The sequence below is a fragment of the Sinocyclocheilus grahami genome, unplaced genomic scaffold, assembly GCF_001515645.1.
Source record: "Sinocyclocheilus grahami isolate Dianchi unplaced genomic scaffold, SAMN03320097.WGS_v1.1 scaffold2085.1, whole genome shotgun sequence".
NCBI lineage: Eukaryota > Metazoa > Chordata > Actinopteri > Cypriniformes > Cyprinidae > Sinocyclocheilus > Sinocyclocheilus grahami.
Window position 1 is genome coordinate 2,982 of NW_015507264.1, and position 21,986 is coordinate 24,967.

At 35.2% G+C, this 21,986-nt stretch overlaps 1 protein-coding gene across 1 annotated transcript; it reads right to left on the reverse strand.

Moving 5' to 3' along the window:
- Positions 1–236: 236 nt before the first annotated feature.
- LOC107573992 (histone deacetylase 9-B) lies at positions 237–21,523 on the reverse strand (the record flags this gene model as incomplete). Its single annotated transcript, XM_016260458.1, has 7 exons — positions 21,201–21,523; positions 13,893–14,107; positions 12,076–12,244; positions 10,222–10,342; positions 9,960–10,081; positions 603–734; positions 237–374 (listed from the first exon to the last, which is right to left on the reverse strand). Coding segments are annotated over exons 1-7 (988 nt in total), but the record flags the coding sequence as incomplete, so codon positions are not given.
- Positions 21,524–21,986: the final 463 nt, after the last annotated feature.

Sequence of the window (21,986 nt, forward strand, 5' to 3'; positions counted from 1 at the left end):
GTACTTATTCTGACCTTTACTTATTAAAATACTGTATATAAATCAGTGATCATACTACATTTTATTCTATTTTAAATTATTAGAATTTCTTGCTGACAAATGGGTAAAACCTAGTTGTTTGAAGGATAGTGGTAAATATTGGTAAAGATTTTAAATGACAATTAGTTTTTAATAAAAAAAACATTATAAAAAAATAAAATGCATATACTGTATATAACCCCTTAAATTGTTTAAACGTAGAAGAGAGATGAGCGTATTTGGTACCTCGATTTGAGTGGTGCTGGACCGGTATGACGCGCCGCCGTTCTCATTGTTGCACAAGCCAATGGGTGAGCTCGGTCCAGAACCTGCAGGGCTCTCATTGGCTGAAGAATCTACAGGGGAGGAGAACAGGAAGTGCTTAAAGAGACTACAGCGGTCAGCTCTAATACTGACTGTGAACTCCACCCACAGTTAAAGCTCATTGGTCTGTGTCTCAAACATCAAATATGATTTGATTAGCTAAGATTTTATCTCTTCACATACAGTAGTTTGCTGCAGATCTGTGTTTTCTGAAATAAGGGCTGTTTATCTGTGTTTCAGGTAGATGGTCGTTTGCTCACCTGTTAGCTCGAGAGTTCGTTTTTTCGGCGGCGTAACGAGGATGCTGCCGTCTCTGCGGCGTATCGGTCCGCTTCGTCTCTCAGAAACCTTCTGCTTGAGTCTGGACCGCACCTTCAGATTGGGCTCAGACGCTGAGAGGAGAGACAAAACTGATTAGGTTAGTCATTATTTTGATTAATTATCTGATATTTGGCTATTTTGAGATTATCATTTAGTTTTAACATCTATTTATACTGTTCTCGGTGTATAATAAACAATTTATTTATAAATTTTTACAATAGTAAAATTTCAATTCAGCATCACTTCATTTCAGTAATTTTGTGTACATCTCATTTGCTGTTTATACTGTATAAATCGTCATTACACACTGCAAAAAACGTATTTCTCACTCAGTGTCTTTGTCTTGTTTTCCAGTTCAAATACATAAACATTCCTAAAACAAGACATATTACATATTAAGTCTTGTTTTCTGTAAAAGCTCATTGAAATTAAATTAATTTATGCTTCCAATGGGGTAAGAAAAATAAACTTAATTCAAAGAGAATTTTTTAAAAGTAAAAATTCACTTAATTTAAAAAACAATTAATCTTAATATCTTAAGTCATTTTGATTCTCAAAATGTATCTTGATTTAGGAATGTTTAGATATTTGAACTGGAAAACAAGACAAAAATGGAATAAAATAACAACAACAAAAATAAAATAAAATAAAACTGCAGACGGGGACAATTCAGTTCAATTCTAAGACAATTCAAAATTACTCTAAAATCTTGATACACATTTTCTACTATTTTCCTTGTTTATGTCTTCTCAAATATAGATAGAAAATCTAAAATTTTGAAAATAATGAAAAAATAAAACAATAAAAATAGAGTCCTCAGCACACATATACACTCATAAAAGTGTTCTAACAGGCAGCTCACAGAACCTGCTGAGTGAATGTGTGGCTGCAGTCCAGCCGCACTGAGGAATTCTGGGATATCTAGCAGCTGTAATGAGGTAAGAAGTGGAAGATCAATACCACCGTTCATCTGGAGGACATTAAAAGCATCTCCACTGGCTGTAGGAGTCCAGGACCTGCCAGCCTGCCAACCACAAACCTCCACGGTAGCCGTGTTTAAACCAACACTGAGATATCGGCACCAACAGAGAGAGCAAGAGCGAAAGAGAGAGAGATTTGGCTTTAAATAAGGGGAAATCCTCCTTTTTTTGTCCCACTGTGACCTGTGAAGTCCCAAAATTCCCTGGATTTTACTCCGGCTGGGAAGGAAAGCCAGCCGCCCGATTGACGCCACCTACCGCCGGTCTGACCGCTGAGTGTGCATCAAACATACACACATCAGGAGCCCAACGTGATTACAACACACTGTGGGCTGAGAGCAGAGATGAAAGGAGATGAAGAGTATGAAAATAAACACACGCACACACACACACTTCACTGCCAAGACTAATTCATGAGAATATACTAAAGTGGTAAAAAAATATATGAATAATTTTATAACTAAAATTGGAATTAAATGTAATTGTATTTAAAATAAAAGAAAATAAAAATGTATTTCAAAACTAAAATAAATTTGAAATATAATTGCATTTATTAAAAAATGTATAACTTTAAAATAAAATAAGATAAACTATAACAAAATAAAACTTTGAAATGTAATATAATTGTATTTATAATAATATAAAAAATAACTTGAAAAATAAAATAAACTTAAAATTAATTTAAAATAAATAGTAATACACTTGTATTTATAATAATATACAAGAAAATAATCTATAAAAAATAACAAAATCGCGAAATAAAAGATAACTTTAAAATAAAATAAAAATGTATAACAAAATAATAAAATAAAAATTAATTAAAAATAAAATGTAATATAATTGTATTTATAATAATATACAAGAAAATTATCTATAAAAAATAACAAAATCTTAAAATAAAATATAATTGTATTTATAATAAAATAAAATGACTGCATCCATTCCTACCCCTAAAAGATGGGTACCTGTTGACAAAAGAAAGTTTATGAGTAATTAAAAAATAAAATCCTACCCTAAAAGATAACTTTAAAATAAAATGTATAGTAAAATAATACAAATTAAATAAAACTGATATTACATATTATTGCATTTATAATAAAACAAAAACTTGAATGTGAATCCTTTTGGATGTGTTTGACTTCACAATCATGCATATAGTTCAAGGATAAGGACGTTTTTACCACCACTGTAACCCTTCAGGCTCGTTTGGGAAAAACCCAACATGCAGTTTTTTGGCTGTTAAGCCAGAAAAAATGTTACAAGTGATTAAAGTATCCCACATAGTAGATTAATAAAACTGAAGACGGCTGACAAAAAAGGCCGATCGTAATGAAAAGGATGCTTTGAGTTTCAGGAGCACTTGGACGAGATTACAGCAATGGTGAAATACTGTAATTGAGTCTCTCTGACACATGATGAATAAGAGCTATTTGAAAAATACCGCAAAAATATTTGCCCAGCAATTAGCGGGAAGGATTTACACGTTTTTAATGCGTAGGGAAAATACGCAGAGCGGTCGGCATGTTTACGTTGGGTAACGTCATTAAAGGGCAATTTCAGCAAACTTCTTTAAACAAACACCTGTGGGACGGAGGTACACGGCGGCTCCATCCACCGAAATCTCTCGTGCACCTGCCAGGCTTTTTTTAGTTGCTGCTGACCGGTTCCATATGTAGGCCTACACAACGCCGACCTTGCCACATGCTTCTTATCTGAGGTGACTTACAGCTTCAGCTCCTCTGAAGTGTTGTCAGACTGCAAGATTGGGGTTACCAGCAGTCAGTAAAATCAGATCAATACGGGATCTGCATCAGACCGAGTTTTTAATTGATCATTTATTTTAGAAGACAGAAGTGTCTAATACCAAGTTAACAATTTCACTGTAGTAAAAATATATTTATTTAATGTTTCATAAACATTTGAGTGTTTAACTTACGGCCTTGATGTAGAAGGGTTGCCAGAGTGTTGCTATGTGGCGTTCTTGAGTAGTTTTTTTTAGCACATCCCTAGGTAGTTGCTAAAGTGTTGTGAAAGTTTTACATGTTGCTGTAAAGTTACTATGGTGTTCTTGATGGTTGCCAGGGTGTTGCTATGGAGTTGCTAAGGTAGTTACCTTGAGTAGTTTTTAGCACATTTCAGGGTGGATGCTACAATGTTCTGTGTGGTTTCTATGCAGTTGCTAAGGTGTTCTGCATGGTTTACAGCATGATGCTGTGAGGTTACTGTGTTGTTCTAGATGGTTGTGAGGGCGTTGCTATGCAGCTGCTAAAGTGTTCTAAATAGTTTTTACTGCATTGCTGTGTGGTTGCTAGGGTATTCTGGGTGGTTGCTAGGTGGATGCTTACTGGTGTGTCTAGTGTCTAGGCTCAGTTACCTTTTTCCCATATATATGGCACACAAAAAAATAAAAATAATAAAAAAAAAATATATATATATATATATATATATTTCATTTAATGCCAAAATATATTCCAATCTTAAAAATACATTTTGGGTGAATGCAAAATGTATTTGTTTAAAATACAATTTGGACAATTAAATATTTTCACAATTTAAAAAAAAATCTCAAAAAAATATATATAAATAAATTTATCAAAAGTATATATTTTAGCATTTATATTTGTGATGTATATTGGCCTTTTTTGTATATTTCAAAATATATTTAAAATATATCTGAAGATATATATATTACTATATGGCATCAATGTGGCATTTTCCACCTGTTTATGATCCAGCAGGTGAAATGCATGCAACACACATGATTTAAAGAATCGTTCATGCCTAGAGCACAAACTCTGCATACTGATGCACACGCTCAACAATACTTAGCATTAAGGTTTCGTTCAAATCACTAGTTTTAAGTAACAGTGATGCTTGCACTAGCAGTATTGGAGTGTCTCTCCCGCTGTGCTCTTTCCTTACACAAACAGACCTGTCGCCTGCACATCACCAGCACTCAGCGTCCCGCCCCCCTTCACACCTGTCAATCATTCTGCCGTGAAGGTCCTGACCGGGGCAAAGAACAAACGTTACCTTCATGATCACCCGCCACCCCTATTCTGAGCGGGAATCTACTGGGAATGAGGCCTCAAAACAGTGTTGCCAAGTCCGTGGTTTTTCAGAATTGGGCTACTTTTATACTGTTGATGTTGTTTTTAGTTTTGTTTTGTTTTTTCCATGGGTTGAAGCGAAGCATGTTGTCGCTGTGAACATGATTTTGATCAAGGAGTATCCCCTTGGAATGCGATTTTAGTAACCAATTTCTCCCAGAATGGGATTGGGCTAGTTCTGAGTAGCAATTGGGCTGGTTTTGTTACGCAGACCTGGCAACCCAGAAGTCTACATACATGGTGTTTGATATTTCAATTTATACATAAAAAAACATTGTTTTTCCATGTTTTGCGAGCAGTGCTTAAACATCTTGAAACTTAAGGTACGAAACTGTGGGAATGATTGCACTCGTAAAAAAGCCTAAAAAGCATTCCCTTCAGGCACAGAGAGGTGTTTTGTGTTTTAATTGGCCTCCTCTGCTCTGTCTTTGCTCGTTCTGATCTACGGTCTGAAACCGGAGCCGCAGGAAGTGGCCCTGCAGACCGTCTTGTCAGCATAGACAAATTATTCCATTGACAAAAAAGCAGGCTGTTTTTCTTCAAATTTTTTTCCAGTCTTTGAGTCGTTCCTGTTGTTTTTGTATTTTTGTACCCCCCACTGTACCGGACGGGCCTCTTTTTAAAAGCTGTTACCTGAGTTATTGAGAGGGGATGAAAAGACATCCCGGGGTGCGGCCCGAGGCGCACGCAGACCCCTGTGCTCAGGAAAAATCTCCCTGGAGGTTTGCGGTATTCCGGCCCGCTGAGCAACCCGGTTTTTTGGCCTTGCTGGAAATTCCGTGAAAACAGTGCCTGGATGAAAACCAGGTCTATTTTTACATTTCCTTTGAAAGGGGTTTCAGTCTTATCATCGAGTCAGGCGTATCACCTTCCTCTGCAAACTCATCTCGAAATCAGCCTCGCAACGAGACGCCGAAATATGCAGAAAATATCTGATCATGTTGACTCAAATACAAGTTCCTGGAAAAACAAGCATGCTTTCAGATGTACTTTTTTTGTGGTGTTTGCAAAGTCACTTTTATACTATCACTATGTACTCTAGCTTTCAAAAGTTTGAGGTCAGAAAGATACTTTTCTTTTTTGAAAGAAATTAATGCTTTTATTCAGCAAGGATGCATTAAATTGGTCAAAAGTATCAGTAAAGACATTCTAAAATGTTACAAAAGATTTCTATTTCAAGTAAATGCTCTTCTTTTGAACTTTCTATGCATCAAAGAATCCTGAAAAATAAAATGTATCACAGCACGACTGTTTTCAACAGTCTATAATAATAATCAGAAATGTTTTTTGAGCAGCAAATCAGCATATTAGAATGATTTCTGAAGATCATGTGACACTGAAGACTGGAGTAATGATGCTGGAAATTCAGCTGTGCATCACAGAAATAAATTACATATCACAATAGAGATCTAGAGAAGCCCATTACATTAAAAAAAATTTTTGAATAAAAAAGGTAATTGCACAATTCTGAGGAAAAGGTCAGAATTGCGAGATATAAACTCAGAAATTTGACTTTATATCTGAGTTTATATCTTGTGTTGTTTTTGTGAGATATAAAGTTGCAATTAACAAGCTTCCATAGAAAACGGTTATTTTAAACTGTAATAATATTTCACAACATTACCGTTTTTACTGTATTTTGATCAAATAAATGCAGCCTTGGTGAGCAGAAGAGACTTCTTTCGAAAACATTAAAAAAATCTTACCAACCCCAAACTTTTGAATGGTAGTGTAAGCTATTTATTACAATCAAAAAAATAACTTAAACTGTAGTTTTGATGAAATAACTGCAGCTTAGATAAGCATAATGTTCGAAAACATTACAAAGTCGTACCAACTCCAAACTATTGAACATTACCGTAACTAAACGCTCAGACATTGTAACCTAGCAGACTATTAAAACATGCAAAACAATCCCAAAGACAAAGTCAAAGGTCAAATGCTCACAATGACCATCCTGAACGCTCCTCTGAGGTGATTCGTCCCCATGCGACCCAAAGCCACCTACTTCCTGTTAACCTCTGCGCTCTGATTAGGGGCCAGAGAGCCGGACCGGTCCATCTCTGCACCCCTCCGCTGGCTAATTGTTTGCAAACCTTTGCACCGACCGCCCCGGGGCGTTCAGCGGGCACAAGCGTGGTCATTCTCACCGCGCTGACCCGAAAGCTAAACAGGGTCACTCACCGGCCTCATTTAGCTGTGCCCACAGGCCACTGCGCTCAGTGACATGCTCAGTTGACTCCTGACCCCGGCGATTAAATATCGGCCAGATTCATCTGCAAACATTTAGGCAGTGTCACCTCCGCCAGGCCCCCGTGACACTCGTCTAATGCTGTTATATTCTGCACGAGCGGCAGGAACACACATCAGCTCATATCGCCATGGCTGCAGGTCACTGGGCTCTGTTCCAAAACCTAGTGAGCACCCTATGTAGACAGCATCAGAATTATGCTGCCTTTTAAGATACCGTCTTTTGGTCAAACAAACTGAAAATATCCAATAAGAATTATTGATTAAAAATATATTTTATTAAATACTAAAAAATTATGAATGAACAATAGTTCAATAGCATTGGGTTATTGGATTAATGGATTTAATGGATTATTGACCCAATGTTTTCACTACAAAAATTATTTTCTTACAGAGTATGGTTGTCTTGTTATCCATTACAAATGCCTAGACATTCTAAAATTAAGATAAAGTTACTTGAGAAGGAAAATGACTTAAGATAGGTCTTGTTTTCTGAAACAAAAGTATCAAAATGAAGTGAGTTTAAGCTTAAAACAAGAAAAATATCTGTCAGTGTGGTCAGAAAACTAATCTTGTTTCCTTCTGAATTAAGTTTATTTTTCTGGCCGCACTGGCATATATTTGTTCTGGTTTTATTAAGCCTAAACTCACATAATTTTGATATTAATATCAAATTAATTAATAACACAAAATATGATTTCAGAAAGAAATTACTTAATTTTGCATCTCAAGTAAATGTATCTTAATTTAAGAATGTTTAGATATTTGTACTGGAAAACAAGACAAAAAATGTGTGTACAATAATTTATTTTCTTATTTATTATTTATTTTTAATCCAGTATAAATATCTAAACATTTGTAAATCAAGACACTAGCAAAAAGAATGTATTATTTTTTACAAACACATTAGCATTAAGTCTTATTTTCAGAAAAATTTATCAAAATTAATTAAGTTTACTCTTAAAACAAGAAAAATATCTGCCATTAGGTTAAAGGGTTAGTTCACCCAAAAATGAAAATTAGGCTGTGTTTTACTCACCCCCGAGGCATCCTAGGTGTATATGACTTTCTTCTTTCAGACGAATCCAGTCGGAGTTATATTAAAAATTGTCTTTGATCTTTCAAGCTCTATCATTTCACTCAGTGGGTGTGGCATGCTTCAGTCCAAAAGACGTGAAATAAAAAGCTCCCTTCCATAAAAAAAGTGTCTCACACGCGCTCACTGTTGTAAATGGAAGCAGTTCCAGGCGGATGACGTATGAGGTCAGAGCTGCGCATGCGCCGCTCAGAAGTGATGAACGCGGAAGCGCAGCGGAGAGATCACTAATTAGAAGTACAAAACGAGGATTTGTAAAGAAGAATGTCGGAGGATTTCGATATAAGCCAAGAGGAGACTGGTTTTCCTTTGCTAAAGTAAGGAAACTTTGCTTCTTTTGCTCCTGTAAACAAACATTGGTTTTCACGAGACTCACCGGCGCATGCGCAGTGCTGACCTCATACGTCATCAGCCCGGAGCTGCTTCCGTGTAGGACTGTTGGCGCAAGCTACATTAAAGTGATTATTACGTTTTGAATATGGATATTTTTCTTACAAAAATGCATCGATTCGCTACAGGAGGCCTTTGTTCACCCCCCCTGGAGCCGTGTGAGACACTTTTTTTTATGGAAGGGCGCTTTTTATTTAACTTCTTTTGGACTGATGCATGCCACACCCGCTGAGTGCCATTAAACAGCTTGAAATATCAAAGACAATTTTTAATATAACTCCGACTGGATTCATCTGAAAGAAGAAAGTCATATGCACCTAGGATGACTTGAGGGTGAGTAAATCACAGTCTAATTTTCATTTTTGGGTGAACTAACCCTTTAAGAAAAACAATTGTGTTTTTGTAATTGTATCTTGATTTAAGAATATGTAGATATTTGTACTGGAAAACAAGACAAAAATGTGTGAACAAACTGCAAAAAAGCTTTCCTCATTTAGTATTTTTTGTCTTGTTTTCAGTACAAATGCAAGCAAAATTAAAGATTATTTTATCTTAGATGTATGATATTAGATATTTAGATATAAGTATTTTTTCTGTAATATTCATCAAAAATTGGGGAAGTCGTGGCCTAATGGTTAGAGAGTCGGACTCATAACCCAAAAGGTTGTGGGTTCGAGTCTTGTACCGGCAGGGATTGTAGGTGGGGGGAGTGAATGTGCAGCGCTCTCTCCCACCTTCAATACCACGACTGAGCAAGGCACCGAACCCCCAACTGCTCCCCGGGCGCCGCAGCATAAATGGCTGCCCACTGCTCCGGGTGTGTGTTCACGGTTTGTGTGTGTTCACTGCTGTGTGTGTGCACTTTGGATGGGTAAATGCAGAGCACTAATTCCGAGTATGGGTCACCATACTTGGCCACATGTCTTATCACTCACTCACTCACTCAAAATTTTACGAGTTTATGAGAAAAAAAAATCTGCCAATGGGGTTAGAAAAATCTTTTACGTATTTTTTCTGACCTTATTTGCTGATTTTTTTCTTTTCTTTTTTATTTATTTTTTATTTAAATCATATTTTTTTATTTATTCATAGAAAACAAGACTTAATATCTAGTATAATTTTGCTGCTCAAGTAAATGCATGTTGATTTAAGAATTTTTAGATATTTGTACTGGAAAAAAATTAGGCAAACACCCTACATGCAGGAAGTAAACAGCAAGGCAGCTCACTAGCTTTTGAAACAGAGCAATTCAATCTGGACTAATCAAACTGAGCCTTAAGCAATAATATGCAAAACACATAGTTTACAGTGTAAGACCTCTCTATATATTCAGACAGAAGAACCATACACCCTTCCCATCATCCCCCTGCCCTTCTCAAAGACCCAAACCTGAAGACTTTCAAACATGTCTCAGATTAGAGTGATTTTGTAAGGATCATAGGACGGCGTGACCTCTGAACTCTGACCTACCAGTCTTCCTGAGAGGGAAGTCCTCTCTGTAGTCCAGGCCGGAGGTCAGAGGGTATTTGAAGGTGGGCGGAGTCTCTCCTAGAGGAGGCGAGCTCTGCTCTGCAGGACCCGGGTGGGCGGAGCTGTGAGAGATGACACCACCTCACACTGTTAATGCTGTTGATTTGCTCAAATCCTATTATTTGATTAAACATTCACATGGAAAAGAAGTCTAAAATGCTCAAATCTGCCTGATAATGCTCTTGAATGGAGGTGCATGTACCTGTACCACAGTTTGGAGCGGTTGAGAGGGTAACCGGCGCCGGACGCTGACGGGTCTTTAGCTGATTTACTCATCAGAAAGTCGTGCAGCTTCTGACGAACTTCAGTGCTCGCCATCGCACCTGCAGAAAACAAGTTAGAAACCGAGTTAGACTTTATGACAGATTAAAGTAAGTGACGTGACATGTGGCCAAGTATGGTAACCCATACTGAGAATTAGTGCTCTGCATTTATCCCATCCCATCCAAAGTGCACACACACAGCAGTGAACACACGCCCGGGGAGCAGTTTGGGTTCGGTGTCTTGCTCAAGGACACCTCAGTCGTGGTATTGAAGGTGGAAGAGAGTGCTGTACATTCACTCCCCCCCCACCTACAATCGAGACTCAAACCCACAACCTTTGGGTTATGAGTCTGACTCTCTAACCATTAGGCCACGACTTCCCCAAAGTATCAGCTATAAGCCTATATGTGATTCTTTTACAGAGTTAATATGTAATGGAAATAAATCATTAATGGAATGGAACTGTACTAAAATATATTTAATATCTATATTTAAATATATATATATATTTAAATATACAATTTAAATATACAATTTGAATATTAAAGTTAAATAATTATTTAATATATTTTCAATCTATTTGTTCATATTTGTTTGGGTTTTTTAACCCTAATAATATTCCTTGCAATCTATTAATGTAAAATTAAATTTTCTGTATGCTATCTTTATGGCAGAATATGATTTTATTTCAGCTATAAGCCTATATGTGATTCTTTTACAGAGTTGATATGTAATGGAAATAAATCATTAATGGAATGGAACTGTACTAAAATGTATGTATTTAATATCTATATTTATATTTAAATATATATATATTTAAATATACAATTTAAATATACGATTTGAATATTAAATATAAAGTTAAATAATTATTTAATATATTTTCAATCTATTTGTTCATATTTGTTTGGGTTTTTTAACCCTAATAATATTCCTTGCAATCTATTAATGTAAAATTAAATTTTCTGTATGCTATCTTTATGGCAGAATATGATTTTATTTAAATATAATTTATTATTTAAATATAATAGTTAATTATAGTTTTATATTTAAATATTAAGTAAAAAAAGTAATATTTATTTCACATATTTTTATATTCATTCATGTTTATGTATTTCATTTTTTTTAAACCCCTGTATGCTATCTCAATGACATTATCTCCAGCATATTTGTATATAATTGTATATTTTAATATCTAAATATAATTTTATTTAAATGTAAACTTAAATATTTAAATATAATATTGTCTTAAATCCTTAAATATAATTTTATATTTAAATATTAAATATAAAATTAAATATTTTACTATTTGTTCTTATTTATGTATAGTGTATTTGTTTTAAACCCTAATAATACTTCTTCGTAATCTAGTCATTTAAAATATTTTATTTGCTGTATGCTGTATCTCTTTTCTAAGTATGCTTCACAAATAAAATTAATTTGAATTGTCTGAAAAAGTTAATATAACTTAAAAGCAATAATATTTGTATTTAATGATTTCAATGCATTTTGATTTTGATAGTTTCACTCTTCTTAAGTTACATGTGCAGCTCAGAAAGTAGAGACAGCGTCACCTAGTGGTGAATGAAGCAGTTGACAGGATTAAGTCAGATATGAAATGTTCCCGGACATAAAAATACAAGCTTATCATTATTTTTCTAAACGTGTACATGTACTGAATATCATGATTACCAGGTATAACACTATAGGACCAGTTTGGGGAATTATGAAAATGCTAAACTGGAAATGACTGTCGCTGAGGCCTGGTGTCTGGAAACGGTTGTATTCTCACTCTCTTTAGATCTCTCCTTCCTCCTGTGGTGCTGGTGTTTCTGTGTCTCCCTCCTGTGAAGCTCCTTCTCGTCCTCCTGCACCTCCTCTCTCTCCTCCTCAGCCACCAGCCGACGCTCCTCAGCGAACACCTCCTGCTGCTGCCGGAGAGTTAACAGAGCCTGCTGGAGCTGGAACAGAGAAAAGGTCATCAGAAACATACAGTTTAGGGGGAAAAAACCCTGGCTGATGTTGATATTTAGAGATCAAAGTGGCCTCTGACCGATGGAATGGCGATATACAGTGGCACCAAGAAGGATTTGGGCATTTAAAGCACACTTTATGTATAAATGTCACGTATCGAATAACAAAATTTGACAGCAAGTGGTATTTATTTAAAAAATAAATAAAAAAAAGTTAGCACAAACATACAGTTCAAAGATTCAGATTAAACGAATAGTTCACCCAGAAATGAAAGTTTGCTGAAATGTGCTCACCCTCAGGTCGTCCAAGATGTAGGTGAGTTTGTTTCTTCATCAGATTTGGAGAAATGTAGCATTGCATCACTTGCTCACCACTGGATGCTCTGCAGTGAATGGGTGCCGTCAGAATGAGAGTCCGAACAGATGATAAAAACATCACAATAATCCACAAGTAATCCACAGCACTCCAGTCCATCAGTTAAAGCCAAAAGCTGTGTGTTTGTAAGAAACAAATCCATCATTAAGGCGCTTTAACTTTAAACCCGCTGCTTTTGGCTAAAATCTGAGTCCATAATAACGCTTCCTCCAGTGAAATCTCATCTGAATCAGGAGAGAAATCTGCACAGATCAAGCACCGTTTACAAGCCAAAACATCTCTAAACAAATATGTGGGTGGATTTTGATGTGAGAAACAACAGGAGATATACTTTTTCACTGGAGGAAGCGTTATTATGGACTCATATTTTAGCCAGAAGCAACAGTTTAAAGTTAAAGCGCCTTAAGGATGGATTTGTTTCTTATAAACACGCAGCTTTTGGCTTTAACTGATGGACTGGATTGGTGTGGATTATTGTGATGTTTTTATCAGCTGTTTGGACTCTCATTCTGACGGCACCCATTCACTGCAGAGCATCCACTGCTGAGACACTGATGCAATGCTACATTTCTCCAAATCTGATGAAGAAACAAACTCATCTACATTTCGGACTGCCTGAGAGTGAGGACACTTCAGAAAATGTACATTTTGGGGTAAACTAATCCTTTATAAGTCACTGAAAATGATTTGAAAGACTGGAGAGAAATACTGCAGCGTTTAAGCGCAGATGACAATTGCTTAGATTTTTTGTGATTTACTTTATTTTGTGATGACCGCTTCACAGTTTCATATTTAATTCAGCGTGTTACTTGCCATTTCTTTGTAATAATTTGTGAAATTTACTAGCCGTTTCTAGGCGAAAATTGTTTCAAAGGAAATCCTACACAAATGATAATTTCTCTATTTTGCACGCACTCACTCACTCATTCACACTCACTGAAGTAATGAGATTAACCACAGTAATCGTTGACTGAGCAGCTCAGACTAAACCAAATCGTTTCCTGCAGGTCAGTCAAGTGACCTTAAACCACAATGACCTTCATCAGCTTCATCCGGTCTACAAATATCTGACACGAACAGCGTCTTGATTTGATTTTGACAGTCAGGGTTGGGGATTTTGCTCATTAGTGTCAACGTTTGTGTAATAGTTTCCAAACAGTATGATAATCGCATAATGAATGTTTATTTGCAGACTGTGCTGCATTTGCTTGTATATGTAGATGTTCTTCCATCTGGGGTCACGTGAATGAAGGCTTGTACCTTGATGTGCTCCTCGAGCTGGGCCTGATGTTGTCTCAGCAGGTTCTGATGCTGTTTCTGGAACTCGGAGATGAGCAGCTGTTTCTGGATCTGCTGCTGTCTCTGGATCAGAAGCAGCTCGCGCTGTAACTGCTTCTCCCATTCGTCTGAATCACGGTCCCTGTCCAGCATGCTGACCCCAGACGTGCTGCCCACCGCAGACAACACCTCTGAATCTGAGAGAGAAAGACCAGATTGAATGGAATTAAGCCACATTTGAGATTAGATTGTTTTCAAAATAGAGTAGCTTTTCAAGTCACACTTTTGATTCATTTTAGTCAACTTGTTTGTTCAGATCAAGAACAGATTCTCAGATTTGTTTGACTTTACATAAATCCTGCCACATATTGCAAAAAAATTACTTACACTACAGTTTGAAAGTTTGTGGTCGGTATTTGATGTTTTTGAAAGATGACTCTTTTACTCACCATGGCTGCATTTATTTGATCAAAAATACAGTAAAATCAGTCATATTGTTAAATATTATTGTGATTTAAAATAACTGTTTTCTATGTGAATATATTATAAAATGTAATTTATTTCTGTGATGCGCAGCTGAATTTTCAGCATCATTACTCCAGTCTGCAGTGTCACATGATCTTCAGAAATCATTCTAATATGCTGATTTCTGATTATTATCAATGTTGAAAACCGAATATTTGTTTGTGGAAACCGTGATACATGTTATTTTTCAGGATTTTTTGATGAACAAAGTTCAAAAGAACAGCGTTTATTTGAAATAGAAATCTTTTGCTACATTATAAATGTCTTTACTGACACTTTGGATCAATTTAATGCATCGTTGCTTAATAAAAGCTTTAATTTCTTTCAAAAGAAATAGAAACATTTTTACAAATCCCAAACTTTTGAACAGTAGTGTACTGTTGCCCCCTTAAACAGTATTTTGACTGTAGATTAATACTTTAAAACTAGTTTGAAACTGTAGCTTCCCAGGCAACTTGCATCTCCCACAACCTTCTGGTAATTAGATATAAACATGTCAACAGTTTAACTAACTTTAACTAAATTGCTCATCAAGATTCTCTTCGAACTGTTGCTCCACCATGACAGCTGTCGACCTGAAACTGAGACAGTTTACAATAATATACACAAACTTGCATTGCATTATGAATTGTGTTCTGACACATTCTGACAAAAGTGAGCTTGTAACGATTGCTTCACATTTCCTTTGCCTTTATCTGAGATCATTTTGGGCAAAATAATCCCCCCAGGTAATGCTCATACAGATTGCAAACTGATTGTGTCAGAAATGAAGGATTGCGGTGTTGGCTGCTTGAAAACGACAAATGAAACCTGTCTTTAGGTCTTTAAATAAACCCAAGGGCAATTACAGGCATAATCTACACAGGGAGGGTCTTTTTATGGGGTCTATTTCAAATGCCTCGAGCATAAACATGGAGGTATTTCAACAACCTCCTGTTCGAGGCCCAAATCTTATTTGAGCTCAATCTAAAGCGAGACAGCATGTGACTGTCACATTTGAGCTGCACTTAATGTATTTTTACTCATGTGAACGAAACGGTGAGGCGTTTGCCGTGTATGTGTGTAGTATGTGTGTGTGTGTTTAGAGAGAGAACGATCTGGCCTCGTGCCTTAAAAAAGCTACGCTGTAAAAACTCACTCGTAAACATGCTCTTAATCTGCTGCCCGAAACAAACTCCTTGCTAATAAAACTATTAGTGCATGTGCTGCTTTCCTCATGTGTTCTTTATCAGGCCCACAAACTCAGCCATAAGAATGAAATTAAAAACAACGGGATATATTTGATCTCTTTTAGTATCAGTATCAGTTTCTCAATTGTTTCTAAGAAGTTTCTCGTGAAGAAAAGACCCCAGTAATCTCAAAAATGGAAATTATGACATAACATTATGGGAACAAAGTGAGAAAGTATTATTGATTATGAGAAAGTAAGTCTAAATTATGACTTAAAGTGGAGATTGACTAAAATCATGACTTAGTACATCCTCATTTTTACTTTTTATATGATAATTAAGACAGTATGTCATAATTTTGACTTTTTATCATAATATGACTTAGTATATCATAGTTTTGGCTTTTTATCTCATATTTATGACTTCTTAGTAGTCATCATTTCAAATTTGTATCTCATAATTAAGATTATGAATGTCATAATTTTGACTTTTTATCTCATATTTATAACTTAGTGTCAAAATATCTACTTTGTCTACTTTATCTCATAATTATGACCTAATATATCATATGTTTGACTTTTTATCTCATAATTGTGACCTAATGTCATAATTTTGACTTTTTATCTCATAATTAAGACTTAGTGTCATAATTGTGACTTTGTCTCATAATTGTCATAATTTCTACTTTTTTATCTCATAATTGACCTAATTTAGACTTTTTCATAATTTATTAATTATTCATTAAATTAATTATTGTCATAATTTAGACTTTTAATTTATAATTATTATAATTCATAATTTATTAATTATTAATTAAATTAATTATTGTCATAATTTAGACTTTTTATCTCATAATTAAGACTTAGTATGTCATAATTGTGACTTTGTCTCATAATTATGACTTAAGTCATAATTTCTACTTTTTTATCTCATAATTGACTTAATGTCATAATTTTGACTTTTTATCTCATAATTATGACATATGAGATAAAAAAAAAAAGATAAAACTAACTTTCAAAACATCTCATTATTTTTATGTCATAATTATGCCATTTTAATCATTATGATTTACCAAATCATCTTATTTGGTGGGAATTGGGCTTCCATACAAAAGAGATCTCGATGTGCTCAGATTTGACAAGGCTGAAATCTCAATATGAACTCATAAATTTCATACTTTATCCCTATACTCTTACAGTATGTCAATAATTCTCTCTCTTGAGCCTATTTTTATTTTTCCTCAAGAATTTTAAGTGAAAAATCTGAGACAAAGTTGATTCTTTATTAAACCCTAACTGAGCTGTCCATGAAGTCTCCTGAGCTATGAAAGAAAATCCTCGCTGCAATGAAACCTTCGTCTGGTTGCACACAGTTATTCTTTGATGATAGGTTATGAGGCTAACTATGTAAGAGGCGACAGTTGCAGCATTTGACTCAGAATATCGGCATCACATCCACGTTCAGGCGTTGAAATAAAAACCGTGGCGTTGTGAAACCATCTCTCGCCACAAAGACTCCATCGGGCCCCCGGCCCAGAATACACAGGCCGCAAAAAGCACAGACCACCAAAACAGAACCACAACACTGGCCAAAGGTGTCAATCGACACCAAAAATACTGCAGCATGCACTCTGAATGCAATAAAAGAGGCATGAACGCAACTCCCTGACTTTTAAAATCTTCAGTTCGAAAACATCTCATGTTTTTTTTTTCTCCTGCTGTTATTAAAAAACAGAGAAAAGAGTGCATTATAAATAAAGCCTTCCGGTATGTAGTTGTGTGAGGAGTTAACTCAGACGGAATGATAACCGGGGCTAATCTTAGCATCCTAATGCCTTAAGCCCAAAATACGGTGGCTAAGAATAGTCGAGCTTGAAGTCAAGAGGCCAGAACGTTCAACATGCAGCCGCGGGCAGTAACGGAGCGCAGAGGCACAGAGGGGTAAATAACTGCCCTCTCACGCCATTCCTAAAGTGGGACGGCGCGCACAAACACACCTGAACACAACACAACACACTTGTCAAAAGATGTTTCTTAGAAATGACAAATCAAGTATGAAGTAAACACGCATCCACCTGCTAAGCCCTGATTAGACTTGACAGTACACTACCATTCAGAAGTTTAGCATTCAAAACGAATGCTTTTATTCGTTAAAAGTGACGGTAAAGACATTTGTAATGTTACAAAAGATTTCTATTTCAAATAAATGCAGTTCTTTTGAACTTTCTACTCCTCAAAGAATCCTGAAAAATGAAATGTATCACGTTTTACACAAAAATATTTGTTTTCAACACTGATAATAATCAGAAAAGTTTCTCGAGCAGCAAATCAGCATTTTTAAAATGATTTCTGAAGGATCGTGTGACACTGATGCTGAAATTTAGATTTGCATCACAGGAATAAATGGCATTTTAACAGATATTCACATAGAAAACAGTTATTTGAAATTGTAATAACATTTCACAATTTTACTGTTTTTAACTGTATTTTTGATCAACATAAATGCAGCCTTGGTGGACAGAAGAGACTTTTTTCAAAGTAAATAAATCTTACTGAACAGTAGTTTATTGTGCTTAATTCATTAGTTGTTTCCCAGTTTGCATACTATCCATCCTAAATAGTATGCAAGATTATAATTTGTGCATTCCAAATCACTTTGTATGAAAATAGTATGCTAAAAATGCCTAGATCCAACTGTTTGTACTTTATATGCTTTTGGGGCTGCTTTTACACACAATCCCATGCGTTACAGAAGATCAAAATCACTTTCGACTTTTTCAGTTGTAGAAAAAAAGTACAAACATTAGTGCATAGTAGAAATATATGCTAAATGGGACACAGACACACAGTTGGAGGAACTTCTGAAGAAAACAAACACCTCACAGATAGCACATGCTAAAAGCAGAGTCCAGATCACATCACTGCACTGTTCAAAGCTCAGTGAGTGAAATCTGTCACTGACAAGCTGCCGGACTCAATAATCAATAGATATTTTAGAAGCATACTAGCGTCTTACTCTTACTACACTGCAGAAAGTATTTTTGTCTTGTTTTCCTTTACAAGTACCTACAATTCTTAAAACAAGATACATTTATTTGTAAGGAAATCATTTTTGCAGTGCAGCATGTATGCAAATGTTGTTATTCACAGAACAACTAAATGAATGAATACATTTGCAAAAACTTAGTATACAACAAAGCACTTTGCTTGAGGTAGTATGCCACAATGCAATGTGCTCAACTTGACCTTTCATTTCCAGTGTGATGAATGAACCAGAAGTAATGCCAGCCTATTAATATCTCCTGCTTGACTCATTTTTAACATGCACACCAAAAGTTAAGATGGTTTTGCTTAAAAATAAAAAAACATTCAAAATACAAAATAACTGGCACTCTTATAATAATGTGACAATTTAGCAAGCTACTGATTCAAATGTTTATCACTGCACAATTCATACTACAATACGTGTTTTTTTTTAAAGCTAGTTTGCAGTATATACTTAGTAAGCTAACATTAGTTGCTAAAAGCAAAAGGGAGTTTGTTTGAGTCCAGCTTCCTTAAATGAATCAAGATTTATGAGGATACTACTGATCTGAGATCAGAAACCTACAGCTGGATTTGAATAAAGCCTGAAACAGGCCTGATGAACAGGTGAGCGTCTGATGGAAACCTGCTTTGATTCAGTGAAGCGAGTCACTTGCTTTTGTAAACATTCAAAATACAAAATAACTGGCACTCTTATAATAATGTGACAATTTAGCAAGCTACTGATTCAAATGTTTATCACTGCACAATTCATACTACAATACGTGTGTTTTTTAGCTAGTTTGCAGTATATACTTAGTAAGCTAACATTAGTTGCTAAAAGCAAAAGGGAGTTTGTTTGAGTCCAGCTTCCTTAAATGAATCAAGATTTATGAGGATACTACTGATCTGAGATCAGAAACCTACAGCTGGATTTGAATAAAGCCTGAAACAGGCCTGATGAACAGGTGAGCGTCTGATGGAAACCTGCTTTGATTCAGTGAAGCGAGTCACTTGCTTTTGTAAAAATCAAACAATGAAACAAACATGAAGCTCTCAGTGATGTCTGGATATAGATTTGACCTGGTTGAGAGCTGTTGAATCATCCACACACACACTGATGGGAAATTCCCCATTACTCACATCACAAATACAGCAGAAATCTCCAAATGAACTCAAACATTTCTCATCAACAACTCCCAAGAGCAAATGATCTGAGTTGCTCTCATAATCTCATTTTATGTTCTCTTATACATAACAACTATTTGTCTTTTTTTTCCTTCTAGAGAATTTTAGAAGAAACATCTGAGACAAGGCTGATTTGTAAATGATCATTTTAATCATAAATATCAATGTAATTTTACTTTTTATATTGCAATATATCAAAGTTTTTCACATTTCAGTAATCAAATGTCTCATTCTCGTTACTGGTAATTTAAATTAATTTAATAAATTAATTAAAAAAAAAATTTAAATGTTAAATATTAAATCTAATATATTATTTTATTTTGTACAAAAACAATACTTTTATTATTATTATTATATGCATTTATAATTATTATATTTATTATTATTATATAACTTAAATTATATACATTACATTAATTCCATACATTAAATCACATTAATATTAAGAATTAAAAAATGTGTCTCAGTTACTCCTAAAAAGTCGTTTCTCCTAAAATTCCTTAGCAAAAATAAACATATTTAAATATACATTTATATACAAAATGGTCTGAAAACATAACAAAATGAAGTGTTTAAACCAAAAAAAAGAAGAAAAAAATCTCCCACTTGAGTTAAGAAAAATAAACTTAATTCAAAGGAATGATTTGTCTTATTTTTCTTACCCATTTGCATTCATTAAAAAAATGTTTTTAAATGTTAAATATTAAATCTAATATATTATTTTATTTTGTACAAAAACAATTATTATTATACTTTTATTATTATTATATGCATTTATAATTATTATATTTATTATTATTATATAACTTAAATTATATACATTACATTAATTCCATACATTAAATCACATTAATATTAAGAATTAAAAAATGTGTCTCAGTTACTCCTAAAAAGTCGTTTCTCCTAAAATTCCTTAGCAAAAATAAACATATTTAAATATACATTTATATACAAAATGGTCTGAAAACATAACAAAATGAAGTGTTTAAACCAAAAAAAAGAAGAAAAAAATCTCCCACTTGAGTTAAGAAAAATAAACTTAATTCAAAGGAATGATTTGTCTTATTTTTCTTACCCATTTGCATTTTTAAGAGTAAATTGACTTCATTTTGATCGATTTTTCCGAAAACGAGACTTTATATCTTATGTCATTTTGCTTCTCCTTTTAATATATCTTGATTTAAGAATGTTTTCATATTTGTACAGGAAAATGAGACAGTGTGTGTAGACAGCAATGAGAGCAAATGGAGACTTGCTTCTGACAAAGCACCTCGATTGAACATCAACAACAACTCATTTGTTAAACATTGCAACATTGTATCAGACGGAATTCCATCATTGGAATTCTGAGAGGAGCGTCTGATAGATTGTTGCGAGTATTGTACCTGTAGCGATGGCTGTGCTGTGAGAGTCCAGGCGTCTCCTCCTCCACTCTGCGCTGATGCTGGAGTCAGATTCATAAATGGTCTGCAGCATAACGTCTCCACGCGCTCTCAGCGGCCTCTGCTCCTGTGCGGAGTCCCTCGGGGATTTCCCAGCCTCTTTGTGCTTCTTCTGTGAGTTCTTCTAGCCGTCCCTGCTGGGTTTCATCAGGTAGATGAGCGAGGAGACGTCACAGGTGAGGAGCTCAACACTGTTACTGCCTCTCAGCCTCTGCACAGGAAACTGAAGCACGCTCTCACGCTTTCTCTCTCTGTTACTCTTCCTAACTGCGCTCTCTCTCTCTCTCGCTCTCTCTCAGGTGCCAAGAATAGCAGCAGGACCAGCCCAGGACAGAAATAGGCCGGGCCAGACCAGGGGAGTAGAGCAGCGGCCAGACGCTCAAAATAGCAACACAAAAACACAGCTGTCTGCCTTCATCTCTTCCCTGTGCTCTCTCTTTCTCCTTTCATTTATCTCTGCATGGGTGAATCGCACGAACAAATGACCAGCTCGAGATTCACCACAAACCCAGAGGAAAGAAATATGAAAGTTGGTTTTTAGGTAAAGAAAATGAAGGCTGAAAGGCATTGTGATATTATTTTCATGACAATTAAGCACATATCCATCTATTAGATTCTCATATATACACACACACACACACACACACATATATATATATATACACACATACATACACGCACACACACACACAGACTGTGGAACAAAAAAAAACTTTCTTATTGCTGTTA